A 20,598-nucleotide genomic window follows, 5' to 3' on the forward strand; every position below is an offset into this window, starting at 1 on the left:
CTGCACTAATTTGATTGTCCAATCTGTTATTAATCTTGTGGAGTTCTCAAATGTGCTTTCTTGCTGTAATCTTACAACTAATCCTCTGATCCCTAATCTCAGAAAATGTTGTTTTCTTTTAAAAAACTGTGTACTTTGCTTGGTACACCGAAGCCAGATTGATGCTTTGCTGATTTATAAGGTATCATTTACTCTCTTGTCAAATTGCATGTGATAATGTAATACTGCACCTTTTCATGTTGTACTTTTTATTTTATTGTAATCTTTTAACAGTGAAAATAGAATTGTGTCACTCCTCGGGCTACTTAAGTAATGCAGTTGGGCTGGATAAAAATGCTTGTCATGTTTGTAAGGAATGGGGAACTTCTGAGTTTTAAACAAAAAAAGCTCAAAAGAAATTCCCCTCTTTAAAGTTGGTCTCATCTCTACTGCAAATCTTTTATTTAAAGATGAGCTCCCATTAGAAAGAGCAACAATCTCGACCAATTAATCTGTTGTTGCAAGTGTGAACTTGTTGAGAAATTTTGATGGAAATCCCAGGTGTCTTCACAGAATGTTTTGAGGAATTTCGTTTTTAAGAAATTTAGTTATTAAGAATGTTTCTGTTTTGAGCTGCCAGGCTGATTTCATGTCCCCAGATCAGCATTCATCCCCACAGAAGAGCTGAAGCAAAGTCGTGTTACTCCCAAAAATAGTCAAACTGGTTTTTGTACTTTATATTTTACTTCTCTCAAAAAGGAAATCCTAATGAAATTTTGAAATCCTTTATTTTGAAAATTCCCTTTGCCTCTCCTACTGTGTCTTTGAGAGACAAAAAGAATTGTGGAAACTTGTAAAACACCATTGAATTTTTAAATTTCCTATGAGTATCTCAGAGAAGCAATTTTCTAATAGGTTTTACTAAGAAGGGAGGTATTTTACCTGCTTTGTGACAGCAAATTTCTTGTCCCAAAGGGTCAGTAACAACTACTCTTACACCTAACTGCTAAACACTACGAGTGTAGAACACTTTTTGCAGAGTGTACATTCAGCGTACAGTTGTTGATGTGACCTGTGGATAAATGCAGTTGTTTTTGAAATGTTTTCCTGCTGTCCCACTGTGAATGCAGGCAATGTCCCCTCCCCAAATGCCCCTCTGAAGAGGGTTCTGGCTTACACTGGCTGCTTCAGCCGCATGCAGACCATCAAGGAGATCCACGAGTACCTGTCGCAGCGGCTGCGCATCAAGGAGGAGGACATGCGCCTCTGGCTCTACAACAGCGAGGTAACCCTGCTCCTCTGCCTGCCCTCGTGCTTTGTTTTTCATTTTATGTGCTCTTATTCCTCTCCAGAATCTACTGACTGCACGTGCACAGGGAAACGAGAACGGCCATAAAGATCCTTTACAGTTAAAGGCTCTTGGTGTTTGTTTATCAGAGGGTTTTGTGATTTAATTCCCATTGGAGGTGAGAGGACCCTCAGAGTGTAGAGGATCCTTTCAGTACATGCAGAGGATCCTCAGAGTGTAGAGGATCCTTTCAGTAGCTGTAGGGGATCCTCAGAGTGTAGAGGATCTTTTCAGTACCTCTAGAGAATCCTCAGAGTGTAGAGGATCCTTTCAGTAGATGTGGAGGATCCTCAGAGTGTAGAGGATCCTTTCAGTACCTCTAGAGAATCCTCAGAGTGTAGAGGATCCTTTCAGTACATGCAGAGGATCCTCAGAGTGTAGAGGATCCTTTCAGTACCTGCAGAGGATCCTCAGAGTGTAGAGGATCCTTTCATTAGATGTGGAGGATCCTCAGAGTGTAGAGGATCCTTTCAGTACATGTAGCGAATCCTCAGTACATGTAGAGGATCCTTTCAGTACATGCAGAGGATCCTCAGAGTGCAGAGGATCTTTTCAGTGATGTAGGGGATCCTTGGTTCATGTAGGGGATCCTCAGAGTGTACAGCATCCTTTCAGGACCTGTAGAGGAGCCTCAGAGCGTACAGGATCCTTTCAGGACCTGTAGATGATCCTCAGTTCATGCAGAGGATCCTCAGTTCATGTACAACTCTAATTCTATGATGTGTTTTTTTCTCCTGCAGAACTATCTCACCTTGCTGGATGATGAAGATCACAGACTGGAATACCTTAAAATCCAAGATGAGCAGCATTTAGTAATAGAAGGTATAAAAAGGATAATATACTATTCTAAAAATAGAAGTTTGCAGCGGGAACCTGTGGGGGGGTGGTGACAAAGCTAATTTAGGAAAGTTTACATGTATTTTGCCCCTGTTTTGAAATACATTTGGATCTTTTGTTAGTTTGCAACAACATAAAATAATAATGGTGGCTCATGAACTGATTTGTTCAGAGCTGGTGGATCTTTATTGAGAATAAGAATAAGCACTGAAAAATTTGCTATTCAAGAGCAAAAGCAATCCCAAGGCTGCTTCCTAAAGATGTTACTGGTGTGGCTGGAGGGATGCCAGTGTTAGAATGAGTTCCAATAATGATTAGAAACATTGAAATGAAAACTAGCAAAAATAATAGCTAGAAGTAAGCACATTTCTAATCCCAAATATTAGAAAATTTTAATTAAACCTCTTCAGCTGTGCAAGCTCTCTGGAGTGAGTAACAATTCTTAAAAGCCCCTTTTCATGTCCTTTTCTAGTTCGAAACAAAGACATGAGCTGGCCAGAAGAGATGTCTTTTATAGCAAACAGCAGCAAAATAGACAGACACAAAGGTGAGTCTCTCACAGAGTCACTGGATTATGATGAGAAGAAAAATCCCAAAAACCAGTTGACATGTTGAAACAATCCTTTTAAACCCAAGTCCTGTTAACACTGAGTGAAGTCTTGGCCTTTGCATGAACTTAAGTGCTGGAGATGTGGGAGGGTGGGATTTTTTGTTTATTCCCTTGGATTTTGTTAAAGCAAGGAATAATTAAGATTTTAACAAACAAATCCAGAATTTTGAATACCATAATTACCTGTAAATATTCTGTGTGGGTTGCACTGCTGTCTGTGGTGGATCAGATCAACAAAATACTCAATTTCTGTGAGGCAGAGTTGAGAGAGCAGATATTTTAAACATCTGCTGCATCCATGTAGTGTCATAACTGGGAGCAGGTTCCATTAAACTGCTTACTGTGAGAAGATGCTGCTACAACATTCTGAATTTTCTCATCTGCACAACTGCTAAAATGATGATATTTTTGCTCAGTTCCTACTGAGAAGGGTGCTACAGGCCTGAGCAACCTGGGGAACACGTGTTTCATGAACTCCAGCATCCAGTGTGTCAGCAACACACAGCCCCTGACCCGGTACTTCATCTCAGGGAGGCATCTCTACGAGCTGAACAGGTAATCCTGGGGGAGAGCAGTGGAGTTTGGTGCTGGAACATTTATTCAGGGCTGTCTGCTTCTGCAAGCTGCAATTCAGGGGGAAGGAATGATTTAAATTCAGTGTTAGCAGCTCTGCAGCAGATACTGCTTCAGAGGCATGGAAACACAACCTCCTGTTGCTTGAAGCTTTTCTGCTTCCTTCATCTCCATTCTTGAGCTGTGGTTACATTTGAGTCTGGTATTAATTCCTTTGTGATTTCCAGGACAAATCCCATAGGAATGAAAGGACACATGGCCAAGTGCTATGGGGATTTGGTGCAGGAGCTGTGGAGTGGCACCCAGAAGAACATAGCCCCCTTAAAGCTGAGGGTGAGTTATTCTGGGGTGGAAAACAAGGATTGCATGGAAAAGCAGAAATTCAGTGCACTTTTTCCTGGTGTTACCTGCACTGTAGCAGTTTGGGGACTCAGTTTTCCCTGGAAGGAGCCAGTGTTCATCAGACCTGGTGGAATTTGTGGTTATAAAGGAGTTATGTGGTATGACACAAGTTGTGCCATAGCAAGTGGCTTTTGTAGCCCTTTTTAAGTACAAAAAAAGGTACATTTTTACCTGTAAATGAGCTTTTCTTCTGAAAGCAAAGGGGCTCCCTTCAGCTCTTGGCAATTGAATTTGTGTTCATTGACAGCACATATCTCATCTACAATATTCTGATTTATTTTTACATTTTTTACATGATATTAAATAAATTTCTGCTCTTTTTTTTTTTTTTTTAGTGGACAATAGCAAAATATGCTCCAAGATTTAATGGCTTTCAGCAGCAAGACTCCCAGGAGCTTCTGGCTTTTCTCCTGGATGGGCTCCATGAGGACTTGAACAGAGTTCATGATAAGCCATATGTGGAGCTGAAGGACAGTGATGGGCGGCCGGACTGGGAGGTGGCAGCAGAGGTGGGGCTTCAGTCTTTGGGGCTTTTTGTGTGTTTCTTCTTTTCCTCACAGTACTAAGCTGAGAAATTGTTCATGAGGCTGCCTATGGCAACATTTTGGGACTCTAGCACCTTTTGGATCTTGTCAGAGCTGTGATTTACTGAGATAATTTCACTTTTGAGCTGAAAATTAATTTTAATTGTTGTAATAAAATTATGAAGATGATACTTGACAACAATTTTGAACAACTCAAAATTAGAGAGTATCAAAATATTTCAAGATGCCTGATGATCTCCTCAGAAATTTTAAATTGTGTCATACCTTGATTATTGTGTTGAGAACTTTACTTGTTCTGTAACTAAATTTATTAGAAATTAGCAAGTAACTTTTGTGGAAATACTTTGACTCCCATAGGCCAATGAAACTTTGGAGACCAATGAAGTAGTGTCCAGTTTCTAACTTGGTATTCTATTTTTTTATGCTTCATTTCAGGCCTGGGAAAACCATCTGAGAAGAAACAGATCCATTGTTGTAGATTTATTTCATGGGCAGCTGAAGTCACAAGTGAAATGTAAAACTTGTGGGCATATAAGTGTTAGGTTTGACCCTTTTAATTTTTTATCCTTGCCTTTGCCAATGGACAGCTACATGCACCTAGAAATTACAGGTGAGTGCTGTAAATGTGCCATTCCTCAGATAAAATCTGTATCTGTGGAACAGCTATAAAACATCAAATTTTGTTTGTGTTACTACTTATTTACAATAATACAGTAATTTTAATATAAAAGTGCAAGAATTTTCATTGGAACACAGTTAAAACAAGATAAAACCTTTAGAAACAGAAAAGGATGGTGCATTTTTAGTCTTGGTTGAAGGATTTAATATAAAATCTTTTTTAAATGGGAATTTTGAGAACTTCCCTCTCTTGTGGAGGTTGTCCTAAATCTGTCCAGAGGAAAAACAGGGGCTGGACAGTATGGGTCATGAACTGTGCTCTGAAGGAGCTGTGGATTGCTGGAAAAGGGGCAAAAGGAAAGATGGTAAAACAGTGAAACAAATTTTGAAACAATTTTTTACTGCCTATGCAGCAAGAGACTTTCTGACATTGTGACATTGCCTGCAGACCTTAAAAATTGACTGGGAAAATGAAATAAATCATCTGTTCAAGTTAGGGAAAAAATATTTTCCAATAAGTGGAGAGCTGTAATGTATTATTGTCATTAAAACCTGCCTGGGCTGCTGACCAGGGTGTTTCTTTTCCCCTTTAAAGTAATTAAATTAGATGGTACCACTCCTGTTCGATATGGGCTGAGACTGAACATGGATGAGAAGTACACAGGCTTGAAAAAGCAGCTGAGTGAACTCTGTGGCCTCAAACCAGAGCAGATTCTGCTTGCAGAGGTGCACAGCTCCAATATAAAGGTAAAAAAGAAGAAAAGGTTCATTATTGCTGCAACTCTCTTTGGGTGTTTTTTTTTTTCCTTCTTTGTTATTTTTAACATTTAAACTTTACTTACAAGAGCTGTGAAATAATTTAACTAAAAGTATGGTAAAAAATCAGCTTAGTTATGTCTCTAGATGAACTTTTATTTAATTCTTAAACAGTAATTTACCTTGCTGTAAATAGATTAAATTGATTGCTAATGATATTTTTAGGGGGAAAAAAATCATCTTGAGGTGATAAATCTCAAGTTAAGGTGCTGTGATGAATCTAAACACTGTCAAGACATCAGGACCATAAGTAATGACTGGCTTACAGTGTGTGGGGTTATTTCCAGGGGGATTTTTTTGCTGTAGATTAAAAGTGCTTGAAATGAGGTGCTGTGGGTGTGATTAGAGAGCACTGATAGCTCCTGCAGAGAGCTTGGGCTCCTTTATTCTCCTGGAAAGGTGTAAGGAGGCAGATGGGAGGGAGGGAGGGAGGGAGGAGCTGATAAACGCAGCTTGCAGAAGAACAGAACACATTCTGGTCCCAGATGAAGGTGTCCAAGTGCCTGAGCAGCTTTCCCTCTCTCCTGAAGAACTTCCCCCAGGACAACCAGAAGGTCCGTCTGTCCGTCAGCGGCTTCCTGTGTGCGTTTGAGATCCCCATCCCAGGCTCCCCCACCTCAGCATCCAGCCCTGTGCAGACAGGTGAGACCAAACTCTGCTTTTCCTCTCCTTTGAGCTGCACTCTGTGGAGAAGCTCAGCACCAAAGTTTCTCATTAAGTGAGGATTACAGAAAGGAACGTGCGGGTTGTGCTCGGTGTCCACACGGAACGGAAGGGATGAAAACCCTGCTCAGCCGTGGCTGCTGTGATCATTGATAATTGATTTGTCTGCCTGCAGAGACCTCCACTGGGCCATCAGCCAACGGAGCCCCCACCATCCTGATGAACGGGGACATCCCCAAGCCAAGCCTCATTCCCAATGGGATGCCAAACACTGTGGTGCCATGTGGGACGGAGCGCAGCTGGACCCTCAATGGCCACGTGCCCTCGCTGTGTGACAGCCCCTGCACAGGCTACATCATTGCAGTGCACAGGAAAATGGTCAGTGCCCTTGCACACTTGGCAAGAAATTTGGAAAAAGCAGATTTTTTTTTTCATGTCCACACAACAATTACACACATTTATGTGAGATGTGGCCAGATAACCCCATCGTCATGTCATAAAATAGAAACGTTTTTCAATACAGTATTTAATATTGGAATTAAGAGTACTTTTAATACAATTGTTGACTAATTTTAATTGTCAAGGTCTGAAATAAGTCACAAGGCCAGCAATCCAGGTGATTATTGCACTGTGAGTTAATGCACCTTCACATCTGACTCCTCCTTTTGCTCCCACAGATGAGGACAGAGCTGTATTTTCTCTCATCCCAGAAGAACAGGCCCAGTCTCTTTGGGATGCCCCTGATTGTTCCCTGCACAGTTCACACCCGGAAAAGGGACCTCTATGATGCTGTGTGGATCCAGGTTTCCAGGCTGGCCAGCCCCCTCCCTCCTCAGGAAGCCAGTAACCATGCACAGGACTGGTGAGTTGGGCACCTCAGCCTTGCATCTGAGTTACACTGCAGTGCCTTACACTTGCTTGCAAGATTGAAAATTGTGTTCATTTGGTTTCTCACAATAATGGCAGTAATTAAAATTAAATTCTTTTTAGTACAGTTAAATGTAGCTGCACTTAAATGTTGGCTGTGTTCTTATCCAGTGATTGATAATTATTTATATCTGATGAATTTTAGCCATGGAAAGGCAGCTTTTAATAGTAAATTGTAACCAAAATTATAATTTTGAGGGTTTTCTTTAAGTAATCATAACAAGGCCAGTGAAGGGAGGTAATTGCAGTGAGTGCTGCTGTTTGATGTTGTGTTCTCCTCTGTTGCAGTGATGACAGCATGGGGTATCAGTACCCCTTCACCCTCAGGGTCGTTCAGAAGGATGGAAATTCTTGTGCTTGGTGTCCATGGTACAGGTAAATTGTCCTTTTTTCCATTTACAGCAGGGAATCACTCCAGCAGAAAGGTAATTTATGGTAATGGGGCTGTGGTACATTTCAGACTTCAGAGGTAATATCAAACAATAAGAATCTGGAATGTAATTTCACCAGAGCTCTCTCCAGGCAGGCTTGCTCTGCAGCACAGCTTTTATGACTTGCAGAGCTGAAAGTTCTGCTGCCACAGAAACTTTAAATTAGGAGACAGAAATGAGATTATCCAGAGCCTGTTAACCCCTTACAATATTCTGTGTCTGTGTGCAGCCTTGGGTGTCCACAGACCTGCATGGTTTGGGGGGATTCACACAAACCCAAATTTTTATATGTAATTCATCTGCCCCTGTGGGTTCCTTGCCATTTGAAGGGTAAGATCTAAAATGGGCAATGGGAAACTCACCCTGGAAGGATGCTTGGAATTTCCCATAAACAAAGACTTGCTAATGAAAATTCCAGACCTTTGCTGGAAGGCATTCAGGCCACAAACTAATTTTTTAAAAAGTGTTTTATAGCTCTTAGAATTATTTATCATGGTGAAAATGACTTGTGGAGACAGAGCAGTGGAGTTTTTGGGGTTGTAGTTGGGTTTGGTCAGCACTGGGTCATAATGGAATGGACCTTAAAGATCATCCCATGCCAACCCCTCCATGGGCAGGGACACCTTCCAGTGGATCATGTGCAGGCAGATGGTGGAGCTCACCCAGCTGCTTCCCTTTCTCACTCTGGTAAAGTTTTGCATTAAAAATACAAATAACCCTGAGCATTGCTGCATAAAAATGTCTCACACTGAAGGTGAGGCCTGGAGCTTGGAGGGTGCAGAGGAGCCAAAACAGGAGCAGAACTGAAATGTAGAAATGATTGGAGCCTGCACTGACCACAGCCAATTTGTGCCCCAGGTTCTGCCGTGGCTGCAGGATTGAGTGCTCAGAGGACAGGGCCTGTGTGGGCAATGCCTACATTGCTGTGGACTGGGACCCCACCGCGCTGCACCTGCGCTACCAGACCTCGCAGGAACGGGTAAGTGCCAGCAGGAACCTTTGTTCTCTGCTAGCACCTGAACACCCCCCCTGCAGCCCTTTGGGTTCTGTGATGCTGCTTTTGTCCCTTCCTGTCAAACCAAAGGCAGCAATCATGGGACAGCATATTCTGGATAAATCAATGTCTTGATGTTAGGCCTCTTATGTGCTCTAATGGTGTGGAAGGGAAGCTTTTAAAGAACCACAGCAGTGCATTTGCTGTCTGTCGTGAGTTGCTTTTAAGCTAGTCAAGATATATAATAATATATTACATAATACATTACAAAATATTTTAATTTGGTAAACTTTCTGTAACTATAAACAGTTATGCATGTGAGCAAACCTATTTCCTCATTAAGCAAACAAAACTCCTCTGAAGGTGAGCCTGTAGCTGGGTGAATCTGGAATAACTGTTCCAGTTTGTGAGTTTTATCTATAAAGTTGTGCTTTATGGATAATTTATAAGCAGAGCCCAAGTATAAGAACAGTGAATTATTTTCATCTGCCTCTTCATAGCTGAAATGAAATTCCTGCTAAAACTTAACCACATCTCATTTTTATCTTTAATTCTGAACAACCCAGTGAAGTTATTTGTGATACTGTGAGGAGAGCCCTCCTCTGAGCAGTGTGTGTTACATTTCCAAGTCAGAGAGAGTTTTCTCTCCCTTCAGATTGTGGAAGAACATGAAAGTGTTGAGCAAAGCCGCCGAGCCCAGGCAGAGCCCATCAACCTGGACAGCTGCCTGAGAGCCTTCACCAGCGAGGAGGAGCTGGGGGAGGATGAGATGTACTACTGCTCCAAGTGCAAGACCCACTGTCTGGCCACCAAGAAACTGGATCTCTGGAGACTTCCCCCTATTTTGGTAGGATCTTGTGTCATTTTCCTCCTCAGCAGCAAACCCAAAGCACGTTGTCCCCAAATCTGCCAAGTCGCCTTGCTGTGAATAAGATGATTTGCTTTGTTCACACTCTGAGGTGGGGCACTGACTGAGTTTGCAGGCAAACAAAGCAAACCTCAAATCCTTCAGAATGTTTTTAGCTGCTGCCTTGCAGGAAATGGTGGTGGTTTGTGTTCAGTGTCAGCTGCTCTGACACAACTCATGCTCAGATGGTGACAAGATCTCCTCTCTGGTTGTGGGACACCTGCAGTTCTTATTTTTCACATTTGGTAGCTTATTCAAAACAGACAGTGCTGATCACTGAATTGAAGCAACCTTTGCCATCATTTCCACATGAAAATATTAGTTTCATATTTTACCAGCTCAATCCCAAAATCCACACTGTCACACAGAGCATGATTTTTACTAGCTTAGATAAAATGTGTATGTTTTGGGAAAAACTCTCTTTGAACAATAAAATTACTCACTGGGGTGTCATTGCCCCCCTTTAATAATTTTCTCTACCATGTTTCCCCTTAGATCATCCACCTGAAAAGATTTCAGTTCGTTAACGGCCGCTGGATAAAATCCCAGAAAATTGTTAAATTTCCCAGAGAAAACTTTGACCCAAGTGCCTTTTTGGTACAAAGGGATCCGAGTCATTTCCAAAGGAAGCAGCTCACCCTGCAGGTTGAGAGCCTTCCTGAAGCACGGCCTGGCCAGGGGGACAGCAGGAGAGCAGATGTGCAGAGCACTGGCACAGCAGGAGAAGGGGACACACTGAACAGGAGTCCATCCTCCCTAAACACTTCTGTCCTCAATAACGTCAAAGGTAGGGAATGACTGGGGAAAATTCCACTCTGTGCTGGTGTTTGGAAGGGAAAAATGTTATGTACAAAATGTTAATGTTTGGGGTTTTTTTTGCCAAAGCACTACACTTGGAAATGGTCCTTAGTGAAGCTTTAGCATAAAAAATGAAAAAAAATTTAAGAAGTTGCTCAGTGACAACAGATATTGGTACTTGTGTAAATGGGCTGGAATTAGTGAGGCATGTGCTTCTGCATAAAATAATATAATTGCAGTTTTTAGGTGTGCACAAAGATGGGGTTTTATTTCTATATATTACTCATGAGCTGCAGGGAAATAGTGGGGTTAAATGTTTGGTTGTTCAAAAAAATAACTTTAAAAAGAAATCTAAACTGTGTTTGTACTCATCTTAGTCATCTCTGTGCTTTCTGTCCCAGCATCTCCATCCTTGGGGAGGAAAAGTGGAGCCAGCTGCCCCTCAAGTAAAAACAGCAGCCCCAACAGCAGCCCAAGGACTTTGGGGAGAGGCAAAGGGCGCCTGCGGCTGCCCCAGCTGGGGAAAAACAAACTGTCCAGCAGCAAGGAAAACCTGGCTGCTAGCAGGGAGAACGGTGCTGAGCACGAGCAGGGGGATGGCCTGACTAAAGGGCAGGCCCTGGGGGGCAGCCAGAGCGAGCTGTACCCCGGGCAGGACAGCGAGGGGGCTCTGGCCAACGGGTACCTGTGGGAGCAGAGCTCGCTCAGCAACGGGCAGGGCGAGAACCACAGCGAGGACGACACCGCCGACGACCAAAGAGACAGAGACGACGTCTGGGTCAACCCCATCTACAACCTATATGCAATCTCGGTAGGTGCTGCTCCTCCTTGGCACGCTGCTCTGACCAAATGCCTGCCTTGGGTTTGTGCCAGCACACTGTAGGGAAGGAGGGCGAAAGCGCCGTAAAGTTGATGTAAAACTGGGGATGAATTATGTGTCTGCTAATTTGCATGTGTGTCAAAAGTTAGTCAGCTCCAGCTGATATCATGATGGCTCATTCACAGATAATGAACTTGGGAATTATTTACTGGATGTTTGATCCAGGATTTCTTTTCTTCTTCCTTTTCCTCAGTGCCATTCAGGAATTATGGGAGGGGGTCATTACGTCACTTATGCCAAAAACCCGAACAACAAATGGTACTGCTACAATGACAGCAGCTGCAAGGTAAAGCACTTCTTTTCCTCATTATTTCACATCATTATTCTAATTATTTCAAATAATTTTTGCCTTCATTAACCAGAGCTGAATAAATTTAGAATCGGAAATTCTAGCTAAAGAAATTTTAGAATCACAGAATGGTTTGGATTGGAAGGAACCTTAAAGTTCATCCCATTCCACTCCTCTGCTATGGGCAAGGACACCTTCCACTAACTCAAACATTTGTGGAGAGCTGCTGTTTGAAATCAGGAGCATCTCCAAAGCTGCACCAGATAAATATTAAAATTATTAGCTGAAATTGTACGTGAGGTTTTTTCCCAAGGTAACATCTGTTCATCAGCTGCTCCCACAGTTAAGGGAAGATGCTTGTTTTGTACAAAGATGTAAAAATGACTAAGAATGGAAAGCCAGGAATACATTTCCATGATGGCAGCAGTTTGTATTCAGTTGGTGAATAACTCAGCTCTGACACTTCTAAGTATTTGCATTCATCACCATAAAATTGTCAGAGTTCCCAAGTAATTCATGGAGCGAGATAACAAAGAGGGGAGACAGAACATGGGATTCCTTCTGTTGCACCCAGTTAAAAACACCCTTTTTGGGGCAGCAGTGTGTGTCTGAAGTGCAGCAGCTGTCCCATGGGGTTTTTGTGGGTGTTTTCCCTGTGTCAGGAGTTGCACCCGGACGAGATCGACACGGACTCTGCCTACATTCTGTTCTACGAGCAGCAGGGGGTGGACTATGCCCAGTTCCTGCCCAAGATCGATGGCAAGAAGATGGCAGACACGAGCAGCATGGACGAGGACTTCGAGTCCGACTACAAGAAGTACTGTGTGCTGCAGTGAGCCTGAGCTCCTGGGCTGGGCTGGGGGAGAAACCCTGGGATGTGCCCCTGGGGAGGCCCTGACTGAGCCAGAGAGCAGCTTGTGGTTGTCATTGTCCCCTGTGAGCTGAAAGCACAAAAAGAGCCCCTGGTTAAGCAGTTAATATCCAGTAGTATTGTTTTGTTCTGTTTTCTCACTACATGCTCGAAACGTTTCTGATGTTGGACATCTGAGACTGCCACTGGCCTTTAAATCCAATGGTTTGAGAAAAGCCAACTAGGACCAAATAAGAGCTAAATTAAACATCCAAATAAGAGCTAAACAGAGTAGTGTAGAGTTTACCAACTGTTCTAACACCCCCCGAGGCTCTGGTTAGGTTTAAGGTAATGGGGAAAAACAATTTCTAGTGTTGTCTTTGGACAACATGATATTGCTACCTCCTTTTTCCTGCAGTTTTATTGCATTTTATTGGCAAAACGGGGAAGGCAAGAGAAGGAAAAGTGCACAAATGGAAACAAATTATTGCCATGGGGAAGAGAAGTTTCCAGTTTTGCCACCACTAATGTGTGTCAGTTGCTTTCTTTCTGTATGTTGGGAGCACAACCAAATCATCATTTGAGAGGAGATTAATTTCTACACTTGAATGGTTTTATTATACTTGTGTTTTCTCCACGTGTTGGCTGTGCAGATCAACATGTTTCAGGAATGGCTTTTCTGCCTGAAGAGTGCTGGCTCAAACTTTTTTGAGCTGCCTCAAGAAGAAACTTCAGGTTGGAGAGAGTAGTTGTGATTACACTCACGGTGTCTTAAAATGTGCACATTGCACAGAACGTTCCCAGCTTTTGGAAGGAGAGTTGCTTGAGCTTATGTTTCATGACTGGTGTTGCTTTTGAAATTTGCACTTTTGAAAATGCATCTGATTCAATTGAAAGCCACGTTTGTTTGGTTTTGTTGTTGTTGTTGTAAGGGCTCTGGAGTGAATGGCTGTGAGTATCCACTGTGTATTTCCAAGGAAGAAGCTGTGGCTGTCAGGTAGCTGTCGTAGCATTCATGGATGGAGGTTTTTTTTTTATTCGTTTCCTAACTCAGTTTCTTGTTTTCAAAAAATTTGATTGCCTTTTGAAATTATCTTCTTTTTGTTTGTTTGTTACACCAGGTTATGCAAATACTTGCAATTAAACCAGACTTGCTTTCCATGCCCTTGCAACATGCTCTGTAATTCAAGGGGCTTCTTGCATGAAGGGAAGTGTGACTGAGTCTTAGCAGAGACTGGAAAAAAAGAGAATTGGTTTTTTTTGAGCAGGAATTTCTTTAAACATTTTCAGTGTTAAATTGTTTGCATATCTGAATGAAGATAAAATTTTCACTCTTTTGGCCTTTTGTTCTTCAGCTGAGCTTGAGCAGCTTATTAATTTTGTCATGCATCATCTTCCCAGTTCTCTAGATTTTTGTACCTTCACTAACAAAACTGTTACTCACATGGTTCTCTGCCATTAATGTTTGGATTCATTTTGGGGTGTTTGACAAGAATGCCAAACCTTCAGCAGTTTATCATTTCCAGGAGGATCTGGGGTTTATCCATGGAGGAAATGCTATCAGCTGGTGTGGCTGTCTGCTCAGGCAGAGCCCTGCCAGCCCGTGGAGGTTGTGCCTCTTTGGGGACAGCAGATCTGTTCCAAAATGAGTCTTGTCTTACCTGTCAGGTGTTGCTCCTTATCCTCTATGGTCTTTTATCTTTAAAGTGGTCTGAACATTGAGCCTAAAGAGAAGCAGACATGACTAGTGAATTTCTAGGTTAGAAGCTTTTTCAACACCCACTTGTCTACTCCTCCCTCCGCAAACTCCATGAAAAGTGAAAGATTTTCAACTGATTTACTTTAAAATGTTTTATTTAAGCAGGTAGCACAATCTACTAATGTTATTTGATCTTCTGTGTTTGTTACATTGGTTGTAATTAATTTTTTAAATTAAATTAATTCAAGAATTAGTAGTAAATTTATTAAGTTAACTATTAACTACATTCACTTTGTAAATTATTGTATAAAACTTATTGACAATGCACTGACTTTAGAAAGATGTTAATGTACATAAATGCCTTGTAAATAAAATAGTGTTGATGTACTGGAATATGAGCTGTATTAAAACAAAGGTATTGGTAATTGTATATGGAGTGAACCTGTTTATCTGTAACTATATTATTCAAACAAATTAAATACTGTGGATGCAGATGAAGTGTCACTTCTTGTCAGATAATTTTTAATAACTGTTTTCCTGCTTTGAAGTGTCTGTGCTGCTTCTATGAAGCTTAAATGCCTTTGTCAATCCAAAAGCTGAAGCACGGGCAGGCATCCAGCAATTCTTTACAGCTTCTTCATTGTTTATGAAAGGTAAGTTGGGTATTTTGTTGATGATAATAACACTTATTACTTGAAAACAATCCATGTCAGCAGTGAAGTGATCCCTCAGGTACAGGAAGGCTTTGCTCTGTCTTCGGACAGGATCTGCAGGTACCTGACGTGCAGTCCTGGTGCCTGAGGTGTCCCTGGGCAGGCAGGGGTGGGAGAGCCCTGCTGCCCTCCCAGCCCTGCTGCACTCACTTTTCCCCTAGCAGGAAGTGGCTCTGGTTGAGCTGGCAACCAGACCAAAGTCTGCACAGGGCTGATGTCAGGAGCACGCATCACCTGCCTTCTTTAGCTGGAAATGAACCATTGTTCTTTTTTTACAGCCCCTGAAGATGCTCAGTGGGTATTTACCCAAGGATTAGCGTGCAGCAGCATCCCCAGAGCGTGTCTGGAAGTGAAGCCATCTGTGTGGCTGGGATGGGAGGTTGGTGCAGCACTGGGTGGTGGCACTTTCCTGGTGATAACTCTCAGAGCACTGGTCATTCTTGGTCATTCTTACCGGGTGTGGTCACCTCATGGCTCCACTGGGGTCACTTGGGCATTTTCAAGGTTGAAAATTTCATTTCAGTATAAAGAAGTTCCTGTCATGGATTTCCCTCTGTTACTTTGAAGTATTGAAAGGGGAATTTAAAAGGATGAAACCCTCTAATTACTAAGGATGTTGATACATGCTGCTGTCAGTGGTAAAGTTTTATTGATTTAGTGCAGCAGGGGACATTGGAGAGATGAAGGTGTCACATCCCTGCCCAAGCTGCAGCCATGTGCTGCTGCTGAATCCCTCTGATTCCCAGATCAGAACTGTGCAGGTGTTGCAGGAGGGCTTAGAACTGAGCAGGGGGGAATGGGCTCTGCTGTGGTTTCCCTGCTCCCTTTGTGTGTGGGCAGTGCTGGAAGCACCTGTCCTGCTTTTGGGCTGGGTCAGCCAAACTTCTGCAAACCTGGGGGGGCTTTTGGTGCTTCTGCTGGGAGGGAGGGGAAGGGACAGCAGGGACAGCACCTCTTGTGCCAAACCCTCTGATTCCCCCAGAGAGAGGGGAGGGATGGGAGCACCAACCCTGCAGGGCCCTGCTGACCACAGGAGTGACCACTGTCCCTTCCCTTCCCTGAACCCCAAACCCAAAGGCATTTTCCATCCTGATCCAAGTGTTGGATCCGTTCTGGAGCTGCTGTTCCAGCCCTGCTCCCTGTCCTCCCCTGGGCTGCCACAGGAGGCTCTATCCCTGCTTTTCCCTGTATCTAAACATCAAAATATCCCAGATTTATCTGTGATCATGTCCTGAGAACGTGCTGGGCTCCAGGCACAGCCTCTGGCCTGGGGCCCAGAGCATCCACGTAGATATTAATTATATTAATTATGCCTTTTGTTACCCTTTTTCCCTCAGGTCCTGTAAATTGAAGCCAGAAGTGAGTAAAATGCAGTCATCCATGCTTGCTGATTTATCGTTTCAGGAAAATAAAAACCTGTCAGGAGTTGGGGAGATTGTGCCTTTTGTTTGGGACTAGGCTCTGGCTTCCTCGATCGTGTGTAAAAGATTTCCTGTTTGTGAAAATGAAAAGCAATGTTTGATAAGGTCCCTTCAGCAAAATGAGTCACAAAGGAGAAAATAGATTAAGGATGCTTCTAGATTTGAAAGAAATTAAATTTCACTGGGAGTTGTAAGCATAGAAAACCAAAGGAAATCTTGTGGCAAAATCCAGGTTTTATTTATATTTGGGGTCATTTCAGACACACCTGAAGACACAACCTCACCCAACTTTTATCAGTGCATTTAAAACTTGTGATGAGAGCACAGAGATGTCCCCAGGTGGGTCACAAGCTGCTTTGGGTGGTCAGAGTTCATGCACTTCCCTGCCCTGCAAAAAAAAAATAAACAGCAGCAGATGCTTCAGAGCCTTTGTCAGAGTGTTTGTGAGAGCTGGCCATGCAGGACTCTCTGTACTCTGATATTTTTTTTATCTCAGTGCTGCTGAAATTTTTTTCACCGTTAGATTTTTATTGGGTGCAAAGTCCAAATGAAGTGGCTGAGAGAGCTGTGGTGTGTGATGACTTCTTTTGGATTTTGAAAATAGTGTCTGTGAACAGCTGTGAACATTCTCAGTGTTGTTTCTCAGCTCTGTGTGAGGTTAAAATCCTCTGCTTTTCCCTGATCCTGAACAGGGGAAAGCACAGGCAGCTCCTGGGGCCCTTACCAAGGTATTACTTTGCATAGAGCTATTAAATCCCAAGTGTTTTCTGACTCTTCTCCAGCTTCTTATTCCCTCAAAGTACCTTGCAAATTACATTGTCTTTACACTGTGAATTTGAGAGGTTTTGGTCAAACTGAGGTTGAAGGAAGGAACTAAACCAACAAATAGGTGGTGGATTATATACTATGTTTGGAGTCAATGAAAAGGTTTGAGGCAACAGGTTTGGCTCAGTTTTTACATCCCACAGAAGTTTGTCCAGGAATTGCTGCATCTCTGGGTAATCTGGTTTAAATTTTGCTGAAATGTGATATAGAAAGCAGAGTTTTAGATTAAATCTCCTGTGTGTTTAGCATGTAATGAAATTGTGCCTTCACCTAACGCAGCATTTTGTTGGGGAAAATATTTATGTGTCTTATAAATAAACCTTGGTATCCCAAGGAGAAGCTGCAGGAAAGCTGGAGCGTGGGTGTTGGTTGGGAGCTGGAGAAAACAAAGGGAAGCTGCTACTGCTGCTGGGCCAGAAAAGGATCCAACACCAGCACAGGCAAATCAAAACCCTTACAAATGGTGTTTGTGCTGTGGTGTTTGGAGTAGGGAGACAATGCAAGGAACCGGGTGATTACAGAGCTCAGCCCGGACATTGTGAGGCAGATCCCTCCTCCAGGGCTCGGTGACAGGGTGACAGCTGTCCCCTGCTGCCTGGGGAGGGCACAGCACATCAAGGGCTTGTCCAGAGCAGCTGAGGCTGCCCCTGGATCCCTGGAGGTGCCCAAAGCCAGGTTGGACAGGGCTTGGAGCAGCCTGGGATGGTGGGAGGTGTCCCTGCCATGGCAGGGGTGGCATGAGGATGTTTCATGTCCCTTCCAACCCAAACCATCCTGGCATTCCAAGAGAGAGAGGAATGGCTCAGCAATGGGGCAGGATGATCATACCCCAGTGTGATGCAGACTCAAATATTTAGGAATACCTGGCAGGGGCAGAGCCATTAAATGTGGGCTGTGATGATGTCCCTCAGCTCAGCACTGTCAGGATACAGCTGGGGCACAGCCCCAGCCCAAACCAGCCCGGGGGAACTGCAGAGATCAGGGCTGAGCTGGCTGCAGTTGGAGCTCTGGGCTCAGCAGTTCATGCAGGGATGATTTCAACCACAGCTCAATGCTGGAGGTTTGTGCTGAGATCCCCCAGCAAGCAGAACTGAAAGGTGGATGGATTTTTGTTCTGTGGTGCTTTCCTTCTGATATGGAATAAAAACCCCTTTAAATCAAAGCCACTCCTGTTGTACCCAAACTCTCCTTGAAGGGCAGGGAAGGATTCCACTCAGGAATTCCACCCAGGAAGGCCCTGGAGCTGCACACTGGCTGTGAGCTCGTGTTTGGGACCTTGCTTAGGAGCTAACATGTTGGAAATGTTTGCTTGCCATGTGGCTGTGCCTTTTTATCTGCAGGTTTGATTATATAAATGTTCCTGTTTAAGAGACACACGCCAGGGAATAAATCTCCGGGCCCACAGACTCTTTGAGCACAGGCAGCCCCAGCATTTAACTGGTAACAAAGAGTTGGAGTGGAAGCTTTTTGATGAAGAGTTGGCAGCATATCAGAGGAGCAGCTTGGCCACGAGATGTGAGCAAGGATGTCACACTGGGTGTTTAAACTTCTTACCTTTCCTTCCAATTCCTTTTTTTTTTTTTTTTTTCTTTAAGTGATTATGAATGAATTATAGGAGGGATGGTGATTGTTTTCAGTGTGTATGTGTTCAGATACTGGCTCAGTTAAAAAAGACATTAACTTTGGATTTTAACATAATCCAGAGATCTGGCTGCTCTAACTGCACTTCAAGTAGTAAGAATTGAGAGTGGCCTGAAGAATGATCAGCTTTTACCACAAAATCTCTTGTTTAACTGATTTAACTGGGCCCAAACCTCTGGCTGTAATTTGAGGTTTGCTTCCATGAGAGTGGCAGGTGCTGCCACACCGCAAAAACCAAGTGGAGTGTGAGGAAGAGTAGAGTTCAAATAAACAAAATACACTAAGGAATGACTAAAGGGAGGTAAAGGGGGATAGAACACAGATGTGAATTTCCCTTCTGAGTATCCTCCCCTGCCTTTGGCTGCCGGGCTTTGATGTGGCAGAGCACAACGAGGCTCCTCCTGTACCTGAGCTCTGTGTTCCAGGCAGAGCCCAGCCAGGTTATAAATCTGTAACGTTGCACTTCACCTTTTGTGTCTTGCTTAATGACCTTTTAAAAATAAATGCAGGATGGCTGAGGGGAACAGGATCAGTGGTGGAAAAGCTGACACGTCCGCAACCTGAGCTCTGATCCCTCTGATTGCTGCAGCCCGTTAAACAAAACTTCTTTTGCTTTGCGCTTTAAAAAAAATGAAAGAGGGAAAAGGGGGACAGGGAAGGGTTTTCTTAGCTGGGTTCTCTGTCTTAAAATGCAGCTGGAAAGTGCTTTACTGGGGAAATGCTGCATGGAGTTACCTGCCTAAAGAACAAGGGTGCAGTCACCCAAATATCAAAATATATTCTATCTGCTACTTCTTTTTCATTGAAAGCTGCAGTTTTAAGGTGCTTCTGCCTCTTTGGAAGTGTCATCCTTCATTTCTCTTGCATAAAAATGACCATTTAAGATCCTCATCAGGCTCTTATTCTGTTTCCCACAGTACTAAATTTAATATGCATAGCCGTAATATGAATTAATGTCTGATAACGCTTACTCAAATCCTTGAAAATGTCAGTTATCCCTGAGGAATATCTTTCCATAAAATGTCCTCCACTTGAATGAAAGGAAAACTGCAGTTTCCCACCATTCCAGACCGGGACAATAATTTATTTTGGTGATTATTATAGTGGATATTTTTGATTCATGTGTACAATAGTAAAACTGACACTATTTTCTTTTGTTTGTGTATTTTGCTTAAAATAAAAGATTACTCCAAAGGAAGGCATTTGAGGAAGACTGCTTGCAGAGAGGAGCCAGATTTATTTTGGCTGGCTGTGCTGTCCTGTCAGCTGGACACCAACCTGCACCATTCCCAGTCCTTCAATCCCTCTCAGCTGCCTTTGGCACAATAATTTCCCTGCTGGGGCTCAGCTGACTGATATTGACAATCCTTTGCAAGCTGTACCAAAAACTTCCCAGCAATTTTACTGCTTAGGATTCCCCAAATCCTTTTGGAACACTAAAATCCCAGTGTGTTGTGGGAAGGTCCCTTGTATTACCTTTAATTTCTGCAGTTGTGCTGTGCCCTGTCTGGGATTTTATTTCTTTTAGTAGGGCCCTAATTAAATTTTTCTTTCAGAATATTGCTGTTTCTACCTAATCTTTGCATTTTCCTCCTCCTGGTTCTTCCCTGGCTCTGCGTTCCAGCCTGTGCTGCCACCCTGGTTTGCTCCTATGAGCAGCTGAGAGTCCCAGCAGTCATTGCTGGGGATTCTTTTTTAAACAAAAGGGGGAAAAGGAGTAAAGGATGGGAGAAGAGGAAATTAATGCCATGTTCTAAATCTTGCTGGTTTTCTGTAGTAAATGAACCGAACTCTGTGAGGGGGTGCTGAATCCCGGCGTCCATGAGGGAGCT

The 20,598-nt window shown here is 43.1% G+C and overlaps 1 protein-coding gene across 2 annotated transcripts in view; it reads left to right on the forward strand.

Annotated features, from left to right (window-relative positions):
- The window catches only part of USP32 (ubiquitin specific peptidase 32), a 63,244-nt gene extending 48,598 nt beyond the window's left edge, over positions 1 to 14,646 (forward strand). For both annotated transcript variants that reach the window (XM_058817613.1, XM_058817614.1), the window contains exons 17-34: positions 1,110 to 1,264; positions 2,068 to 2,149; positions 2,637 to 2,711; positions 3,191 to 3,329; positions 3,575 to 3,680; positions 4,085 to 4,258; positions 4,730 to 4,904; positions 5,508 to 5,659; positions 6,259 to 6,370; positions 6,567 to 6,769; positions 7,069 to 7,253; positions 7,607 to 7,693; positions 8,608 to 8,728; positions 9,399 to 9,590; positions 10,146 to 10,437; positions 10,850 to 11,259; positions 11,522 to 11,614; positions 12,280 to 14,646. In XM_058817613.1, the coding sequence (XP_058673596.1) occupies positions 1,110 to 1,264; positions 2,068 to 2,149; positions 2,637 to 2,711; positions 3,191 to 3,329; positions 3,575 to 3,680; positions 4,085 to 4,258; positions 4,730 to 4,904; positions 5,508 to 5,659; positions 6,259 to 6,370; positions 6,567 to 6,769; positions 7,069 to 7,253; positions 7,607 to 7,693; positions 8,608 to 8,728; positions 9,399 to 9,590; positions 10,146 to 10,437; positions 10,850 to 11,259; positions 11,522 to 11,614; positions 12,280 to 12,453 (2,927 nt within the window). In that variant the 3' untranslated portion in view covers positions 12,454 to 14,646. The remainder of the gene's footprint in view (positions 1 to 1,109; positions 1,265 to 2,067; positions 2,150 to 2,636; positions 2,712 to 3,190; positions 3,330 to 3,574; positions 3,681 to 4,084; positions 4,259 to 4,729; positions 4,905 to 5,507; positions 5,660 to 6,258; positions 6,371 to 6,566; positions 6,770 to 7,068; positions 7,254 to 7,606; positions 7,694 to 8,607; positions 8,729 to 9,398; positions 9,591 to 10,145; positions 10,438 to 10,849; positions 11,260 to 11,521; positions 11,615 to 12,279) is intronic.
- Positions 14,647 to 20,598: the final 5,952 nt, after the last annotated feature.

This window comes from Ammospiza caudacuta, chromosome 20 (genome assembly GCF_027887145.1).
Source record: "Ammospiza caudacuta isolate bAmmCau1 chromosome 20, bAmmCau1.pri, whole genome shotgun sequence".
In the NCBI taxonomy this organism is placed as follows: Eukaryota; Metazoa; Chordata; class Aves; order Passeriformes; family Passerellidae; genus Ammospiza; species Ammospiza caudacuta.